The sequence below is a fragment of the Hylobates moloch genome, unplaced genomic scaffold (assembly GCF_009828535.3).
Source record: "Hylobates moloch isolate HMO894 unplaced genomic scaffold, HMol_V3 SCAFFOLD_21, whole genome shotgun sequence".
Classification (NCBI taxonomy): Eukaryota; Metazoa; Chordata; class Mammalia; order Primates; family Hylobatidae; genus Hylobates; species Hylobates moloch.
Window position 1 is genome coordinate 27,468,286 of NW_026652296.1, and position 19,435 is coordinate 27,487,720.

Here is a 19,435-nt window from a genome sequence, read left to right on the forward strand (position 1 = left end):
TTCTCAAACATGTGTCACCCAATATTTGCTCATTTTGCTTTAGCTGATCCTAAATTCTCATGGTTACTGGAGATAGCTGCAGCACTAAATTTCTTCACCTGGATCCTCTGGGAATTGGGGAACTGTCTTTGGGAGAGGGATTGTGTGACTCTGAGGGCGACATTCTCCATGCTATTGTGCAGTGTGTGGCAGCTCCCAGGAGCAAGCATTTATCAGGGAGTTGGCAGGTTTCACTGAGCCCCTCCATGTGCCAAGCAGTGAACAGGACAGATAAAAATCCAGTCCAGTGTTCAGCCCTGAGGTTGGAACAAGCTGGGGAGGCAGCACAAGAAAGCCAGTGTGACCGGAGCAAGTGAGACAAAGGGAGAGTGGTGGGGGCGGGGTCAGGAACATGAATATGGACACAAACAGTGTGCCCACAGGCCCAGTGAGGACCCAAACTTTCATTCTAAGGCAGACGTAGGTTTCAGTCCTGACTCTCTCATTATTAGAGGTGCAGCTTGCACACATCACTGCACCTCTTTGAGCCTCAGTTTTCTCACCTATTCAAGAGAAAACAACAGTTACTTCCTAGGTTTATCATGAGAATTAAATTAGAATAATACTTTGGAGAAGGAAGCCATATTTAAAAAAAAAATGATGGCCGGTTGCAGTGGCTCACGTCTGTAATCCCAGCATTTTGGGAGGCTGAGGCAGGTGGATCACTTGAGTCCAGGAGTTCAAGACCAGCCTGGCCAACATGGTGAAACCCCATCTTTACTAAAAAATAGGAAGATTTGCTGGGCATGGTGGCACATGCCTGTAGTCTGAGCTACTCAGGAGGCTGAGGCAGGAGAATTTCTTGAACCCGGAAGGCGGAGGTTGCAGTGATCCGAGATCACACCACTGCACTCCAGCCTGGACGACAGAGCAAAACTCCATCTTAAAAAAAAAAATGAGCAAGGGTCGAAGGTGAGGAAGGAGAGGCAGTGAATAGCAGCATGTGTTTTGGGAAGTTTGGTGATACAGGGAAGAAAAATGGAGTTACCAGGGCCAGGATAAGGTTTCTCCCATAAATCACAACTTTGTAGGCTGTTCCTGCCTGAGGGCGCTGGGAAGATGAGATCAACATTCCCACTGCACAGTGAGGAGACTGTGGCCAAGAGGATGGAGCCACCCAAGGTCACAAAATTAGTTCAGAAAACGTCCCAGACAAGACAGGAAATCTTTTTAAAATTTTAATTAGCCTTTGGGAAACATCATGCCAGAGTTTTCAGATGTTTATGAGATAATGGATAAATCAACCCAAGTATCCTCCCCTGCTTTCCAGACTTTTGTTATCATGACCAGACTCACCACCATCTCTGGCTACATTGCCCCCATCCACATGGCGCTGTGGAAGCTGGACAGTTTGCAGTTCAGAGCTGCTAAAAATTTATTGTGGGAAGATTACAGGGAATCAGCACATGGGTTCTGGTGAGGATTTACAGGGAAATAACCTCCGTATCCGGAGAAGCAGGGGATCTTTTGGTCCAGGGTGGGTCATGCAATTCCAGGCATCAGCTGAATAATCAACACGATCTACGCAGGTGGTGTCCTGGAGTGTGGAGGACATTCCAGGGAGGAGACTAAGATGCAGAAGCTGATTCTGTGTGAGATAATCCAGGTATTAGTAAATTTCATACCCTTTCTTCCGGTCAGAACTGACAGCCTTTCCCACGTCTGCCCTCCCACTCCGCACTGGCACGACTGCTGTCCGTGGTGCTGAAGTCTATTCCTGTCGGGACACCCATCCACTGCCTCTCCCTGGATAACGTTTTCTCATTGTTTCCCTGGACTTCCTCTCATCAATTAAGGTGGCTCTTCCTCGTCGCCTTGGCCTACTTCACAACGCAATAATACAAAATATCACCAGGTGCCCTAGCTAATCAAAAGACATTTCTTACTTTTAACATTGGCAACTCAGTCACATGTATAAAACACTTTATAGGCTAAACAAAACATGTCTGTGAGCTGAATATAATATGGAGCGGGGGTCACAGATTTGGGACTTCTGTGCTAAGTGGCAGCCTAGATATATTGGCAGGAATACATGAGATGCCCTAGACCTTTCAACGTTTTGCAACTGCCAGCCAATTTACTTAGAGAGACCTGCATTGTCCAATATGGTAGCCACAAGTCACGCATGGATATCAGCATTTGAAATGCAGCTACTCCACATTGAAATGTGCTGTAAGTATAAAATACACATCAGACCAAAGACTTACTGCAAAAATAGAATGTAAAATATTTTATTACTTTTATATTGATTCCATGTTAAAATGATAATATTTTGGATATGGTGGGTAAATATAAACTAGTAAGGTTAATATAATCTGTTTCTTTTTCCTTTTAAAGATGGCCTTGCCAGAAAATTCAAAATTACTTGTGTGTCTCTTGTTATATTTCTATTGGATAACATTGGTTTAGAGTATTACATAACTAAGCTAATTAACTCAAGGATGTAGATTCCATTATGGTGTTGGGCACTTAATTTTTTACGTCCCCTGTCATGGACTGTACCTTCTTACAGCCCGATTCATCACATGTGACCTTGTTCTCACAAAGCATGTGTACAGCATAGCTTATTACATGCTTATCCTTACACCTCAGGGGAGGATACCTCTGTCCCCCATGACTCCTATGGGCAGTCACCCAGAGCTTCTCCCCATTGCCCAGAGCTTCTCCCCATTGCCCAGAGCATCAGACCCTTTCCTGCTTCTGTGTACTTGCACATGCTGTATCTTTTGCTTATAATGTCTTTTCTCACAAAGTGAGTCTTCATCATTTTTCAATACCCAGTTTAAATCTCGCCTCTTCTGCAGACTCCTAGAAGTCCCCTGGCTACTGGATCTTGCCTCTCTACTTCCATAGAACCTCAACTGAGCACCTCAATGCACATGAAATTGCCGATTTATTTGTTTTATCTCCTGCTAGGCTGGGAGCTCTTGAGGTCGGGGCCAAGTGTGATTCATTTTTGTAATCCTGGAACTTGGGATAAAACAGGGAATAGATGAAGTCCCTGACTTCATGAGGTCTAAATTCTTTTAAGAGGTGGAGAGAAAAGATACAAATAATATAGTAGGAAGTCAGATAATAATGAGTGGTATGAAGAAAAGTAAAGCAGGGAAGAGAGTGGTGGATGTGCCACTTTTGAGAGACTTGAGATGGTGACATCTGAGCAGAGTGTATTCAGCACCAAAGAGTTGCAAATACATACACGATAAATGAATGAATAATGACATCTCCTTTTATAGAAAATCCCTTCCTTTTCTCTGCCAAATATCACTCTTGTAAAGATGTCTCCTACAACTGAGTTCCCTACACACTCCAGCCCATGTCGGCCTCCTTTCTTTGCTTCAGAAAGGCAAGTTCACTCATTCCTGCCTCAGGGACTTTGCACATGTTCATCCTCTTGCTTGTGATACTTTTCTCCTGGGCCTCGGCACAACTCCTTCTGCCTTAGCATTCAGGGCTCAGCTGAAATGTCTGTTCCCCAAAGAGCCTCTGTCTGACTATATTAATTTGATGACTCTCTCTCTGCCCCCACCCCAGTTACTTTTGCCCACATCCTCCTGCTTTGTTTTCTTCTGAATACCCACCATCCTCTGGAATTTAGTTGACTATATATTTATTTCCTTGTTCACTGTTAGTATTCCCAACTAGAATACAAGCTCTAGGAAATCAGATTCCTTGTCCATCTTGTTCACTGCTGTATTCCTAACATGTGGAATAGAGTCTAGCATATAGTAGAGGCTTGACTAAAATTTAACAAATGAATGAGTAACACACTTATAATGACCCTAAAGGCCAAAGGTCATCACTAAGCAATGGAAACATGCTTTGGTTTCTCACCGGATTGCTACAAACATAGCTTCTTCACTTTGGGGATATTTAGATGGTGACTTGGTACTTTTCCTGCAGCAGGACCAGACCTAGAATGCAAAAGAGATACCTCAGACAGTGGGGATGGAGGAGGATCAGAGAGGCCAGGGAAGTTTCCCCCTTGGAACAGCACTGGGAGCAGAATAGGGATGAGAAATGAGCCCAAGGTGTGGAGACAGAAGGCTGAGACTGGAAGCTCTTATTTGCCACTGGCTGTCTTGTATGATTTAACTGACAGTTCTTTATCCATGCAGTACAGTGACTACCAGTGTGGGCTCTATAGCTGGAGGATGTAGGTTTACTCCGGCTCTGACATTTTCTTCCATGGAAATATGGGCAAACATTTTGATCTTCCTTTGTTTCTGTTTCCTCATCTTTAAAATGCAGATAGTGATAATACCTAGTTCACGAATCGTGTAGACTGTTCAAATTAACATATATAAAGTCTGCAAAGAGCCTGGCACATAGTAAAAGCATTTAATATGCATTTAGCTTTTATTGTTATTATTTTTTACTAAGTAATCTTAGGCAAATTGCTTAAAGTTATTGGATCTTGGTTTCCTTATCTACAGATTAGGAACAACCACTTCTTCCCAAGCTAATCACATAAGAGCTCCTACACTGGAATGAGACAGTGGAGAAAGGTGCCATTACTACAGCCAGAGTCTCCATTCACCTGGCCGTCTCTCTGAAGCGATGGCCCATAGTAGAGCGAAGGTGTTGGTTGAGCTGTCCCATTCATTCAAGTGGGCCTGGAAACACAAGCTTTGGGAGTTTTTAGGCTCATCCAGATTAGTTGCCTGAAGCTTCCTACCTCATAAGTAGTGAGTTCTGGCCGGGCTCACTGGTAGTGGCTCACACCTGTAATCCCAGCACTTTAGGAGGCTGAGGCGGGTGGATCACTTGAAGTCAGGAGTTCAAGACCAGCCTGGCCAACACAATGAAACCCCATCTCTACTAAAAATACAAAAATTAGCTAGGGGTGGTGATGCCTGCCTGTAATCCCAGCTACTTGGGAGGCTGAGGCAGGAGAATCGCTTGAACTCTGGAGGCAGAGTTTGCAGTGAGCTGAGATCGCACCACTGCACTCCAGCCTGGGCTGGATTCCATCTCAAAAAAAAAAAAAAAAAAAAAAGTAGTGACTTCCCAGTTAATGGAATAAGCAGAGGTCAGAAAATTGCTTGCTGGGAGAGCCACTTGAGGAATTTTAGAAACTCTGGCATCTAGCACTTGGCAGGACTAGTGAATATTCAGTGAATGAAGGCATATACCTTTCAATTCAGCATTTTTTTTTTTTTTTTGGTGGAGGAAGTTTGGAGTCCTGCTGGGGGCCTGAGCTGCTGAGATTCAATATTGCATTTTTTGCTTTGAGTTCTGGCAGATATGAAAACTTTGGATGCTTGAGGTAGGGACTACTGAAAGGAGGCAGTGTTTGTCTGGGCTGAAAACAGACCAATTTTCTGCCCATCATTTAACATCATATAATTTTAGAGGAGGACAAAGGGAGAATTGGGCAGATTTTCTCCCCTGGAGAAGTTTCCATTCATATCTCAGCTGCTCTAGGCTTTGGGGACAAGAATAGAATTGAAACCAGCAAGTCCTTAGCTAAAGGTGCACGTTCAATTGCTAGTGCAGGCACAGTGCTTCATGTTGGCACACTGGGCTCCCTCAGTAAATGTCAGCTGAGTTTATTATTAAGGTTGTTATTATTAGGGACCATTCTACTTCAGCAGGAAAGAGAATTTTGGTCTAGGAGAAGTGCCAGAGTGAGGTAAGGGGAAATGAAATACAAAGGGTGAGGGAGGGTTCTGAGTTTTCTTCTGGAGGGTTCCTGTCCCTTCCCACCTCCAGCACTTACTAATCAATTCTTTAACCACATGCTGGTCCAGGTTGTAGAGCCATTTATTAATCACAGGACACACCTGAAAGACAAGGAAATAGGCAAAAGTCAGGAGGAGGGCTCCACTAATAACGCCTAAATGGGAGTGAGCAAGGCAAGTTCTCCTAAGCCAACGCATTCTGGGGACAACCAAGTAGATGGGTTTTGGGGGCAGACTGCCCTAGGGTCACAAGCCAGCTCAGCCACTTGGTAGCTCTATGACTTGAGTAAGTCATTGGCCTTCTCTGGAACTTAAATCTGGAAAACGAAGACGATATTGTTACCTGGAGTATGAGATTGTTTGGAGGATGAGATAAGAAAATTCATTTCAGATACTTAGCACAGTGTTTGCATGCTTAGTGAATGTTAATTTTGTGATTGCTTACCTCCATCTTACAGATAAGGAAACTGAGTTTTGGGGAGATTTATCTACTCACTTCTGGTCACATGGATGCTCATTTTGACCTGAATAATTAAATAATGTTTATAAAATACTTCACCAGTGCCTGATTGCAGAATGGAAACTTAATAGATGCCACTCCATCTGTCCCTAACTCTCCTTCCTGGAAGATTTCTTCCCACTTCATTAAGAAGATCCAACCCCCCCATGCTCTGAGTCTCAGCTCAAAAACAGAAGTAATCTGGGTTTGCATACTTACTTTTCGTCCCAGATCATGGGCTACTATGTTTTTCAGGTTTCTCTCTATGTTTGCCACAACAAATTTTGCTGCTGGGGCAAGTCTAAATGAAGAGGCAGAAAATATGCAGAACAGATTAACTTCTCTCAGACTCTCCTTTATCCCCATCACTTCTTTGCTCAATGCCTGTGAACTTCTTCAAGTCTACTCCTTGTTTCCATGGCATTCCATCACCCAGCCGTGTCCTACTGCTCTAATCCACACTCTAGGGCTCTTTAAAATTAATCTTCCAATTTAAATCACCTTGCCCTTATCGTTGTTATTCACCATTATATTTTCTGTGACTATTTTGCATCTCCCTCTGGAGATGCTTCTTCAAATTCTGTCACTTTGTTAGGCCCAGCCAACTGGTTTCCTCCAGAAAGCTCTTCTTGACCATCCTAGCCAATTCTATGTTCTCTCCTTCCTTCTCACTTTCCCATTTCTCTGATTACCTGATGCTACAGTAGAACTTATCTCCTCTGCCAGAGGGCCAATGCTTTCATGGAAGGAACAGTGTAACATCGTTCTTTAATTGGGAGAAAGGAGAAAGAAGCAGGGGATAGCATAAAGGTGTCCTTGTGTTCTATGTTCCTGACTCAGTCCCTAATCCTTAACATGTGAGGGTAAATCTCTCTTATTGTCAGTCAAGGGTTTATGTCTTTATTTCTTAAAGAGTTTGCATAGAAATCAGCTATGACCTACTGCTTCCAACCTGAGGTCTCAAATTCCTCACAAAAGAGGGACATGTTTTCTTTAGTATATCATGGGAGAGAGAGGTATTTGCAGAGTTTTCAGAAGGGGAGATGGGCTGTGAATCTGGCCTGGTTCTCACTTATGTCTGAGCATGTCAGGAGGACAGGACCAGGTGTGCAAGGGTGCAGAAAGCATTCCACACCCAGATCTTTCCTGAAACAGTGAGCAACTGAGATGAATCAAAATAAGAAGAAGACAGGATAGAAAATGGACTGGTGATGACTACTGGATTCAGCTAAATGTGGATATCAGCCTTAATTAAAAAAAAAACTTTAAAAAGAGCTAGGTGTGTTGGCTCATGACTGCAATCCCAGCACTTTGAGAGGCTGAGGCAGGTAGATCAGTTGGGTGCAAGAGTTTGAGACCAGCCTGGGAGACGTGGTGAAACTCTGTCTCTACAAAAAACACAAAAATTAGCCAGGCATGGTGGCTTGCGCTTGTAATCTCAGCTATTCAGGAAGCCTAGACGGGAGGATCGCCTGAGCTGGGAAGGCGGAGCTTGCAGTGAGCCGAGATTGCACCACCATTGCACTTCAGCTTGGGCAACTGAGTGAAACCCCGTTTCAAAAAAAATATTTAAAAAGAAGATTTTTAAAAAGAGATTATAAACTTCGAAGTAAACACTAAAACTCTAGTTAATAAAAGGGCAAAACCTCTGAAGACAGTTTCTCTGAAGAGGAAATATCAGAGACTAAGAAATGATGAAATCCTTCTCTACTGGTAGTAAAAGTAATGAAAATAATAGCATTCGTGGGATTTTCCTCCTAGTGAAAAGAAGATCTTGTCTTAACATACCTCAGAATAATCATATTCAGCACTTTCCCAGCACCAAGCAGGCTGAAATAAATGAGTGAGTAAGACTGAGAGCCATCTATAGCAGATGCTTGGGGAAGGTATGGATGTATAAAAGAATAAATGTTGTGAAAAAGAGAATAATTGGGATTGATCGTATATGGGACAGAACTGCCCAGTGTCAGCTACAGACATGCCACTTGGTTCAGTTCCATTGGTAAGGCATTTGGTGAGTGGTTTGGCAGTGCCATAAAACTTAGAAGTTGTAGAACTGTGTATACTTTTGGAATAATCATAAAAATCTACAATAAGAAAATAATTCTATTTTGGAAAGTTTCCTGTATCAAAATGTTCTGGGTTATTTATGTTAGCAAAATATCTATCTTTTTAATTAACTAATTATTTTGAGATAGGGTCTTGCTTGTTGCCCCGGCTGGAGTGCAGTGGCATGCTTATGGCTCACTGCAGCCTCAACCTCCTGGGCTCAAGTGATCCTCCCACCTCAGCCTCCCCAGTAGCTGAGACTATAGGTGCCCACCACCACACCTGGCTAATTTTTGTATTTTTTGTATGGACAGGGTTTTGCCATGTTGCCCAGGCTGGTCTTGAACTCCTGGGCTCAAGCTATCCACCTGCCTTGGCCTCCCAAAGTACTGAGATTACAGGCATGAGCCACCTGGTTAGGCCCAAAAAGTTTAGAAATAACCTATCAACAAATGGCCAAGCAATCCTTCTTTTTTTTTTTTTTTTTGCTTAGTACTGTTTGGTAAGTCTCTTTTCATGTCGATAGAATTATTACTTTTGTAAAAAACAAAATTTTAAAGACACAGAAAGTCCTATTTATTATACACATATCACCATACACACAAAAGCCTAATTTTGTAGGGTATTCTTTTTCTGGTGACATCTTTCAGGTGAAACCTCACTGGGGACGTCATCATAACCAGCTGGACACAGAGAAAGACAGATTGAGAACTCACTGGACTCCAGTTTGGATCCAAATTGCCTCAGGCAAGAGCCTGCAGTTCCCAAAGGCAAGCTCATATCTGTCACCTACATTCTTCTCCAAACGAATCTGGACTTTTATATCCGACTGCATATTAGCTGTGAAGGGCTTCATGGTCAGGAGCCTGTAGGAGGGAAGAGGTAAGGCAGGTGGGAGAGAAGCTCAGAGCTTACCATATCCTCATTTATTTCTAGAACTAGGGTTATGCAAAACCACCCTGTTAAGGTCATTTTCTCATTTTTCAAAAGAGGCCATTCAGTCCCGGAGAATGGGAATGGCTTTCTCCAAGTCACGCATCCAGCCAGTGGCTAAGTCAGAGGGTTCTGCACTCAGGGAGTCTAACTAATACTTGCTACCTCTGGCTCTGAGGACAGTTAGGAAGGAAAATGTTGATTCTAAGTATGACATCTTATCAAAACTGGGAAACTGCATCTGACCTTGGAAAGTCCTTTTCTAGAGGTCTCAAACTCCATTGCCTTGATGGCCAGGCTTGAAATGGAAATGAATGAAGTAGACAGGCAATTAGTTTCACAGGGAGCGGTAAAGGCTGTGGTGAACTGGAGAATGCCTGGCCTCTGCAGATGCACCATGCAAACCAGACAAATATATCAGTGGGTCAGATGCAGCCCCTGGGGTGATCTCTAGGCAATAGTGCCACGGAATTGGGGTCCAGAGGTGATTCTGTGTTCTTGTCTTCAGTTACATTCAATCAGAACTAAGTAGACTCATGAAGTCCAAATAAACGAAGGTGGGGGCTGTCTGGATGAGGCAGGGAGAGGAAATCTGCTCAACTCTTCTGCTTTCCCCAGAGAGGCCCCAAGCTTGGAGCACTCAAGTATTCTGCAGGCCTCTCATTCTACACATGGGGTGACTCAGGCCCAGAGAGGGTGGATGTTTTGCTCTAACCGCACAGTGAGTCTGTTGCTGAGCCCTTTGGTTAGGGCTCTGCCCACATCCCCCGACTCCTGTGCAAAAGCCGATGCAGCCTGCGAGACCCGTAGCTGTGACTTACTGCACAATCAACTCAGACGTGAATGGTACTCGTACAGTGGCCTCCTTTCTTTGAGGGGTGCTCTCGATGGAGACTTGGAGGAGTTGAGGATTTTTCACCTGTATCCTGGGTGGAGAAACAGCACAACACAGGGAGGCTGTGGCTCCTGCTGCAGGTGGACCTCACTTTGTGCAATGGCAGGTCCCTTGCAGAGAAGAAGCTGAATATATGCAAAGATGGTTACTCATTCATTAACCAGGTAGTTTATTGCAAAGTTACTATGTGTTATCAGCACGGGGAATATATCCCTGAGCAAAAAGAAGCTCTTACCTTGATGTATCTCAGAATACTCACGTTCAGCACTTTGCCCAGTACCAAGCAGGCTGAAATCACTGAGTGAATAAGACTGAAAGCCATATATAGCAGATGCTTGCAGCAGGTATGTATGTATAGGAGAATAAATCCAGTACATAAATACATATAGAAAGTGATAGGCACAGTGAAAAAAAAGGCCCTACAGGATCAGGAAGATGGAAGGTAATATCGGGAAGAGTGGAATTTCAGACAGGGTAGTCAGGGAAGGTTTATCATAGGAGGTGACGTTTGGGCAGAGTCACGAATGAAGTAAGAATGAGTCATGCAGATAGCCAGGAGAAGGAAAGGACAGGCTTAAGACAGAGCAAGGCTAGGTGCAGTGGCTCACGCCTGTAATCCCAGCACTTTGGGAGGCCAAGGCAGGAGGATCAATTAAGCCTGAGAACTCAAGGCTGCAGTGAGCCATGATTGTGCCACTGCACTCCAGCCTGGGTGACAGAGAAAGACCTTGTCTTGAAAACGAAACAAAGCAAAACAAAAAATCAACTAACCAAACAAAAAATTAGCTGGGCATGGTGGCACGTGTCTATGGTCCCAGCTACTCGGGAGGCTGAGGCAGGAGGATGGCTTGAGCCCAGGAGGTTGAGGCTGCAGTGAGCTGTGGTCACACCACTCACTGAACTCCAGCCTGGGAGACAGAGCAAGACCCTATCTCAAAACAATAATAATAGCAAAAATAAAGAAAACACAGCAAGTGCAAAATCCCTCAGGCTGAAATGTGGCTGGTGTGTTTGAGGAACAGCAACAGGCTTCGTGTGGTTAGCAGGCAGAGAGTGAGGTGAGACTAGTAGAAGAGGTGAGCGAGGTAGCCAGGGCCAGATTGCGTGGAGCCTTGAGGGCCAGTGGTAAGAACTTTGGGCTTGGTTCTGAGGGTGAAGAGAAGACATTGGAGGGTTTGGACAAGGGAGTTACAGGGTCGGCTCCACTTCTTAGAAAGATTTTTCTGGATACTGGCAGAACAGAACAGAGGAGATGAGGGCTGGTGGGTGGAAGCAGGATAATCTGGGGCTGTAAGTCAAGCGGGGAGATGATGGTGGCTCAGATCATCAGAGGTGGAAAAAAAAAGTGCTGAGATGCCTGGGTATGATTTAAAGGCAGAAGTGACAGGCAGGGTTTGGCAACAGGCTGGAAGCAGGTACAAAGGTGACAGAGGAGCCAGGCAGGACATCACACTTTTTGGCCAGAGCAACTGGATGGATGGAGTTGTCATTAGGTAAGATGGGCTGGGCAGGGGGAGGCATAGGTTGGGGCAGGGATGAAGGTGGGAGTCAGCAGTTGAGTTTTCGACATGTTGAGTTTAAGATGCTTGTGAGACAAGGGACCCAGGTTTTCTATATTCTGGTGGCCAGTCTAACCCTAAAGCCCAGCATCATCTAGTGTTAGGATTACCACATTCTTGTTGTTGTTGTTTATTACCTGTGATTGGATGCTTACTGAGGAGAGGAAGATGTGCAAACATTTTACACATATTATTTCACTTAATGTTCACAACAGCCCCTTGCGGGTAGAAGCTATTTTTTCCCATTGAACAGGGCAGATGTTGAGGCTCAGAGAAAGGGGGAGATTGGTGATGCTGTCACAGCTGGTGAGCAGCCATCCTCTTCCCAGACAAGGGGACTGAATCCCTGTGTCTTTAGCCCCTCCCCTAGCTTCCCACCGTGGGAGTTTCTCCCAACCAGGGGATCTCAGGCCATCAGAGTTGGAAAGGCTTTTTGCAAGGGAGGGGCCTCTGTGAGGTCAGGAAATGTGGGGAGAGCTCTAACAATCCAACAAACCAGGACAACCTGGATCGTGGGTGGTTGGTGATCAGAGGCCACTCACCTAACAGTGTTGATCTCATTGGTGAGTGGAGGCCCCAAGATGTCCAGGAGGCCTGATACACCGTCAAAGGCACTACTCAATGATTTCTGGAGGCCAGTTGTCTGCAGGCTGGGAAGAAAGTCTGCCCTGAGGAGTCCTTGAGTCAAATCTGTAAAGAATGCCCCACCCCCAAACCCAAGTAGACATTTAGATGCCAAAGATCCTCAGATACAACCTTGACCTCCGAGCATGTCCCCTATGTGGCTCTGACTTGTTCAGCTATTTCTGGCTTGCTGGGCTCTGGGCCAAGTTCCAGACATAATCATCCAGCAAGTATTCACAGGGGCCTACTATGCACCCAGGCCATGCACCCAGTCTGTTCACCACCCTGGGCACCACTCTGATGGAGCCGGCATTCTTATGGGACTGAGGAGAGACAGATGAAAAAGTAGAGAATAAAGGGACAGGCAGGATTCAGGTGCAAACAAGTGCTGTGAAGGAGTTGGTTTCAAAGTATTTAACAATGAGCTCAGCAGCGGCACTGGCCATAGCTCTGGATCCAGGTCCTGGGCTCCCCGGGCTGTGCCAGGTGTTAATTTCATAGTTGTTTCGTTCATGGGGAAGCTAGAGTTCTGGGGGTGAAGCTGGGATGGTTAGGGCAATGGCGGGCACCTGGAGAGTCTCTAAGCAGGAAATATTTCCCAAATAGTATACCCCAAAATTTCAATGTTTTAACCACGATGACCATGCTGCTGAATATCAGTCCATCCTATGACAAAAAAATAAAAGGCAGGGTGAGGGATTCATTTATGCAGGAGGTCAAGGAAGGGCTTTCTGCAAATGTGGCATTTGAGCAGAGACCTGAAGGAAGGGAGGCAGCCATGTTGACAGGTAGGGAAAGAGTGTTCCAGGCAGAGGGAACAGCAGGTACAAAGGCTGGGACAAGGACCAGTCCATGTAGAGCTGGTTCCTTTGATGGTGGGTCTTGATAGATAAAGCACAGCAAGGAGACAGGAAAGAGGGGGCTCTCGGAAAATGAGGATTAAACGATGTTGCAGTCAGGACAGCTAACAATTAATAGTGTTAATTGTGTCCCAGGCACTTTGCTAATGAGAACTTAACTGGCATTGGCTCAGGGTTCTGCATGACCCAAAGCAGGACAGTCTCACCATTAAGGAGCTGGGAAGAAACTCCAGCCAGGACCTCCTGTGCAGAGGATGAGGCAAGCAGCCCACAGAGGAGAACAAAGAGGCTGGAGACATTCAGCATCTTGGGTCAGGTCTCTGTGGAGGATCAGGGCAAAGAGGTCATTTGCAAGGACACTTTCTCAGAGGGTCTTCCCAGAGCTTAGATCTGAAGTGGCCACAGAACTCATGTGGACCCATTCACCTATGTCCATTTTACAGATGGGTCTACTGAGGCTCAGGGAGGGACCTGCTTTTCCTCATAGTTTAGAGCAAGAAAGGGAGGGTCCAAGAGATGAAGTCACTTGCCCAAGGCCACACAACCTGTATTTATGCCCCAAAGCTGGACATAACGGTTTTTCCTGCAGGGACACTGCCTTCTCCAGCAGGGCTGCTCATGGCTGCTGCGAGAGGCTGCATAATGTTAAAGTTATGACAATGGTCTCTGAAGTCCCCCACCTGTTAGCAGCTGTGGGATTGTGGGATTTAGCGCAAGTTGCTTCACCACATGATGTTATGCAGGACACACTATCCTCATTTTACAGCAAAATGGTGGTGGTGATATGCCCTGGCTTCAGAGACAGACAGACCTGGGATGGGATCCCAGCTCTGCCACCTACTTGCTGGATACCTTAGGCTTTCCTCATCTGGAAAATGCAGAGGATCCAAACTCATACCTTCCTCTTGCTCTTGTTGTAAGCACTTAGCACAGCACCTTGTACATTGTAAGTGCTTCACAATGGTCACCGCTGTGCTGATGCGTCATTATGATCATGATTTTCACTTGACATTTTCAAGGGCTTACCTCACTGAGCTGGTGGGAGAGAGTAGGCTCCGCAGCATGGACAAGAAGGGCCCAGGCTGAGGGACCAGGGCTGGAGTATGTGGACACTGCAGGCCCATTTACTGTGCCCGCTTGAATGGCGCACTCCCTGGGCTAGGAGTGGCCCTCGGGATCTTGACACACCCTCCACACCTCCTGGAAAGGAGGTGCATGCAGATGTTCGTGTGGCTTCCTGGGACTTCAACCAAATGTCAGTGCAAATGGTCCCACTGGGACCTGAGACTAACAGGCAGAGGCTGGTAGGGACCGATTCTCTCCTTAGACACTTGACAGATTCCAAAGAGACTCTCAGCCCGGTCCCAGGTCACTATTCTCATGCAAATTCATAACCCATTTGGTTTAGCATTTTATTTTATTTTATTTATTTATTTATTTTTGAGACAGAGTTTCACTCTGTTGCCCAGGCTGGAGTGTGGTGTGGTGTGATCTCTGCTCACTGCAACCTCTGCCTCTTGGGATCAAGAAATTCTCCTGCCTCAGCCTCCCAAGTCACTGGAATCACAGGCACCCACCACCACGCTTGGCTAATTTTTTTGTATTTGTGGTACAGACAGGGTTTCACCATGTTGGCCAGGCTGGTTTTGAACTCCTGACCTCAGGTGATCCATCGACTTGGCCTCCCAAAGTGCTAGGATTACAGGCATGAGCCACTGCACCGGGCCAGGTTTAACATTTTAATTTGGGTGATCTGTTTTTAGGCAAGTAGAAAAATTAGAAAATAAAGATATGTACAAAGAGAAAAAAGTAAATAAAAATCAGTTCACAGAGATAACTTCTGTTGTATCTTTTTTCGGAAGTTTTTCTTTCCATAGCTGTGCATTCATGTAACATGATGAGAAACAAGGATTGGCCTGTCATGCTTCTACAGAAGCATTTGTTCAAGTAGCAGCACATCAGGACTGTCTACCTCCTTGTCTGCAGAATTTTCTAAGGTATGTATTGACCGATGTTCATGGAATGTCTCCACTTTTGGGCTATTTTCATGTTTTTACCCCAGATGACACCGGCAGGAATATCCTTAGGTGTTTTTCTGCATTTACCTGCCACATTATAACCCGTGAAGCATTTTCTAGGAATAACAACCAACCCTGAAGTTCTTTTTGTTTGTTTGTTTGTGTGTTTTGTTTGTTTTGTGTGTTTGTTTGTTTGTGTGTGTGTGGTGTTTTGTTCTGTTTTGTTTTGTTTTTGAGATGGAGTTTCGCTCTGTCACCGAGGCTGGAGTGCAGTGGCGCAATCTCAGCTCACTGCAACCTCTGCGCAAGCCACAACACCCAGCTAATTTTTTTTTTTTTAATTTTAGTAGAGACGGGGTTTCACAGTGTTGCCCAGGCTTGTCGTGAACTCCTAAACTCAGGTAATCTGCCCGCATCAGCCTCCTAAAGTACTGGGATTACAGGCGTGAGTCACCACACCCAGCCTGTTTTTATAAGTATGGAAACATTCTCTGTGTTCATCCTTCTCACCCTATCCCTGAACCCCAAATGAGGGGTTGCACAGTCCCTGTGAAATCTAAGTTCAAGTTCCATCTACAGAGTTCTGGTTTTGATCACGACAGAGTATCTTGCATCAGACTAATACTCCCAACTAAAGTCAACTATAAGAGATGGAAATCTGTAAAAACAAAGGACGACATCCATGAGCAACTACATGGGCACAATTTGAAACCTTGTAATTCTTGAGAAAGAGGCATCATTCAAGGCGGGCTCCATATTCACCCCAGCTTTTGCCTGAGTTCATTTTCCAACATGTCAACCAGGGTCCAAGCAAAAAGAGCTAGTCTTACAGGGATGAGGAGACAGAAGTTGGAATTTGGGGCCACCAGAGTGCCGGGGACTTGAGGGGCAAAATCCCAAAGAGAAAGTTCCCCAGGGAAGGAGCCTTGAAATCTCAGCTTTTTAAGCTGCACCCTTGCAGTGTGGAACTCTCAGCCATGTGGCAGAAAATAGCAGCTGAAAGTTAAAAAGCTGAACAGAGACCTCAGCACATCCACTGTGTGATGCTGGGGAAGGAAGCACTAGTTGGAGGTGGGGCCCCTTTGATGGGAGGAAACTTGGTACACATCTTAAGCTCTCAGTGAAGACATAAAACACTGTGCTCTAGGAGAAAGGGCCACACCCTAGAAATAGTCTCCCTCTAAAAGTAAGAACAAGACCAAAATAGTTCTACCTAATAAAACACAAAGCTAAGCCTAGGCAGGGTCATGATCCATTTCTGCTCTATCTTTCTGCCATCTTCGTTTCTGGAAAAAAGATAATGTCATTTCACCATCATGTTCAGCATCCAATAGCAATTTACAAGGCATGCATGCTTAAAAAATGACCAAGGGGCTAAAGGCCAAGAAATTAAAATATACAATATAATAAACCCACAGGCAAGTCAAGTCAAATATTCAAATATTGAGCAGACAACAGGGCAAGAAACCAACAGAGGATAAGGAGGCCCAAGACCTTCAGCATCTTGGGGCAGTACCTGTGGGATACCAGGTAAGTAGAGTCAGCTTCAGGGTCACTCTGAGAGGTTCTCTATGGAGCTAAAGGAGATAGGGGGGAAGCAAAGGAGTCATTTGGACTCATTCCTACCCACCCAACACTCATTTTTTTTTTTTTTTTTTTTTTTTTGAGATGGAGTCTTGCTCTGTCACCCAGGCTGGAGTCAGTGGCAGGATCTCGGTTCACTGCAACCTCTGCCTCCTGGGTTCAAGCGATTCTCTTGCCTCAACCTCCCAAGTAGCTGGGACTACAGGTGCACATCATCATGCCCGGCTAATTTTTTTATTTTTAGTAGATACAGGTTTCACCATATTGGCCAGGCTGATCTCAAACTCCTGACCTCGTGATCCTCCCATCTCAGCCTCCCAAAGTGCTGGGATTACAGGCATGAGCCATCGCACCTGGCCCAATACCCATTTTACAGATAGGACACTGAGGCTCGGATCAGGGTTAAGTTTTCCTAAGGCCAGCTGTAGTTAGTGGCTAGCACCTGGCTCTCCTATCTTTTAGTTTTTTATACTTTAATCTGCATCTCACTCAAAAAGGTTACTAGGAGAATTCAGCAAGCATTTTGAAAATTGTTTAGCCTAGTGCCACTGAATAGAAGTTAATTTTGGATTTGCAAATTAAAGTTCCTTTTTATCCCTCCCTGGTTCTGACAGTGAGTACCCTTGGAAGACTCACAGACAGTCTGAAGGAGGGGAGGGTGGCCAGGAAGCATCTTTCCTGCTGGATGTTGGAGGAGTGCCCCAATTCCTACAACATCCCAATCCTATGAGACAGTTATTGACATGCTTCCTTTACAGAGCAGGAAACGGAAGCTTGGAGAGCCGAGGGCACATGCCCATTCTTCCCTCTTTATTTACAGAATCCTTTTATTTTTGAAGGAAGAAATGTGCTTAACAAAGAAATTATCTTTCCCAACCTTCTTTGCAACCAGGCAAGATCAATGAGATATAAATGGAAATTGTAGGTCGGGGCTTCATCTAGAGTGGCTGACCCGTTGCAAATTGTATGCTTTTGTTTTCCTCTCCTGCTTTTTCCTGATTACTTATAAGACATGACGACTGGAGCCCAGCAGTTATCTTACTAGCAGGAAGATGAAAGACACATCTTAAGGGTAGCCAAGGAAGGAGATGGCAGGCTCCGCCAGCCTAACTCTGGGCTTCTCATCATGATTGAAGCCACGATTTTTCATATTCTGTGCTAGAACCAAACACAACTGGTAATAACTGGTAACATGTATCAAAAGCTTTAGTCTGGTTCAGCATCTGATGAAGAGGCAGGTTGGAGAGTGCCATTGCCTTGTGCTTACCTGGATTTCTCTGGTGTGCTGTCGAGACACTCTGGCCTCTGTAGGTTGATTCCCGATGACTCTGTAGGGGGGCAGACTTTATAAATGGCAGGTGATCCCATTGCTGGGGGAGACGTGGCACTGGGTGATGGACAGCTAGGAAGCTGATGGAAAGCCCTTGATGTTACCACGTCTATCCAATACCTCCAAAGCAAACATTCCTGCCTGGAAGGCCCGGGGGAATGTCAACAACATATTTGAATCTGTACATCACGAATGCCATCAAATGGAGAGGTGCAGAGAGTGTGGAGAGCACCGAGAGGGGCTGCAAGTGGGAAGATGGTGTGCAGGAGTCACATTCACATCCCTGCCCCGCTCTGAGATGCTTTTCTCATCTGTACAATAAGCGAAATGGGCCTGGTGACTCTGAGGAAAGAAGCTGCTCGGTCTTCTGTGAGTGGGGAGGCAGAGGGTGTCCTAGCTTCAGTTTACTGGTCTGTGGTCCCAGACCCTTGAGTTCTAGCATGGCGCTGCCCATTTCTTGCTGTTTGATGCTGGGCAGCTCCCAAGCCCTTTCATGGTCTCTGTCTCTCCATCTATAATAATAGTAGCTCACATTGACAGGCAATTTTCACAAATGCATCCTTACCATCTAAGAACTAATTCGCCTCATTTTACAGATGAGAAAACTAAGACTCAAGAGAAGACAAATCTTGCCCAAGGTCCTAGAGCTAGTGTATAATAGAATCAGGATTTGAATCTAGTTCTACCTTCTACAAAAGCTTTTAACCTTCACACTACATCACAATTCCCTCCTTTTAGAGCAGAGCTGTGGTTTCCTTGTAGGGTAGGGGTAACTGTTCTCTATCTCACTGAAGATGTGTGTTCCTTGAAGACTTGAGAACAGATGTGCTCAACCATTTTGAAAGGTTGGGACCCCACTAAAGCCTTAATTGCAAAGATGTCTTAAAACACGTGCATGGTTTGAATGCATGTGTCCCTCCAAAATTCATATGTTGGAACTTAAACCCCAAAGTAGTGGTATTAAGAGGTGGGGCCTGTTGGGAATCAATTAAGTCATAAGGGTTCTGTACTCATGAATAGGACAGTGTCCTTATAAAGGTGGCCTCAGATAGCTGCCTGGCCCCTCCACTTCTCTTCTGCCATATGAGGACACAACATTTGTCCCTTTTTGCCCTTCCATCCTTTCTCTCTTGCGATTGCAGTGAGAAAGTGTCATCTTCGAAGCAGAGAGAAAGCCTTTAGCAGACACCAAGTCTGCTGGCACTTTGATCTTGGACTTCCAGCCTCCAGAACTGTGAGACGTAAATTTCTATTATTTATAAATTACTCAGTCTAAGATATTTTGTTATTGCAGCAGGAACAGGCTGTACTTTCTTGATGGTGGGAACAAGTCTTGCCCTCTTCCCCTCTCAGTCCCTCCA

General features: G+C 45.2%; 1 protein-coding gene across 1 annotated transcript; it reads right to left on the bottom strand.

The window, feature by feature from the left end:
- Window positions 1–1,205: 1,205 nt before the first annotated feature.
- LOC116460914 (putative BPIFA4P protein) lies at window positions 1,206–18,048 on the bottom strand. Its single transcript, XM_032142245.1, has 9 exons — window positions 18,012–18,048; window positions 13,349–13,462; window positions 12,201–12,348; window positions 10,026–10,130; window positions 8,988–9,137; window positions 6,442–6,523; window positions 5,762–5,825; window positions 3,874–3,953; window positions 1,206–1,627 (listed from the first exon to the last, which is right to left on the bottom strand). Exons 2-8 carry the CDS (start codon window positions 13,446–13,448, stop codon window positions 3,913–3,915), a joined length of 690 nt encoding a protein of 229 aa, XP_031998136.1. The 5' UTR covers window positions 13,449–13,462; window positions 18,012–18,048; the 3' UTR covers window positions 1,206–1,627; window positions 3,874–3,912.
- Window positions 18,049–19,435: the final 1,387 nt, after the last annotated feature.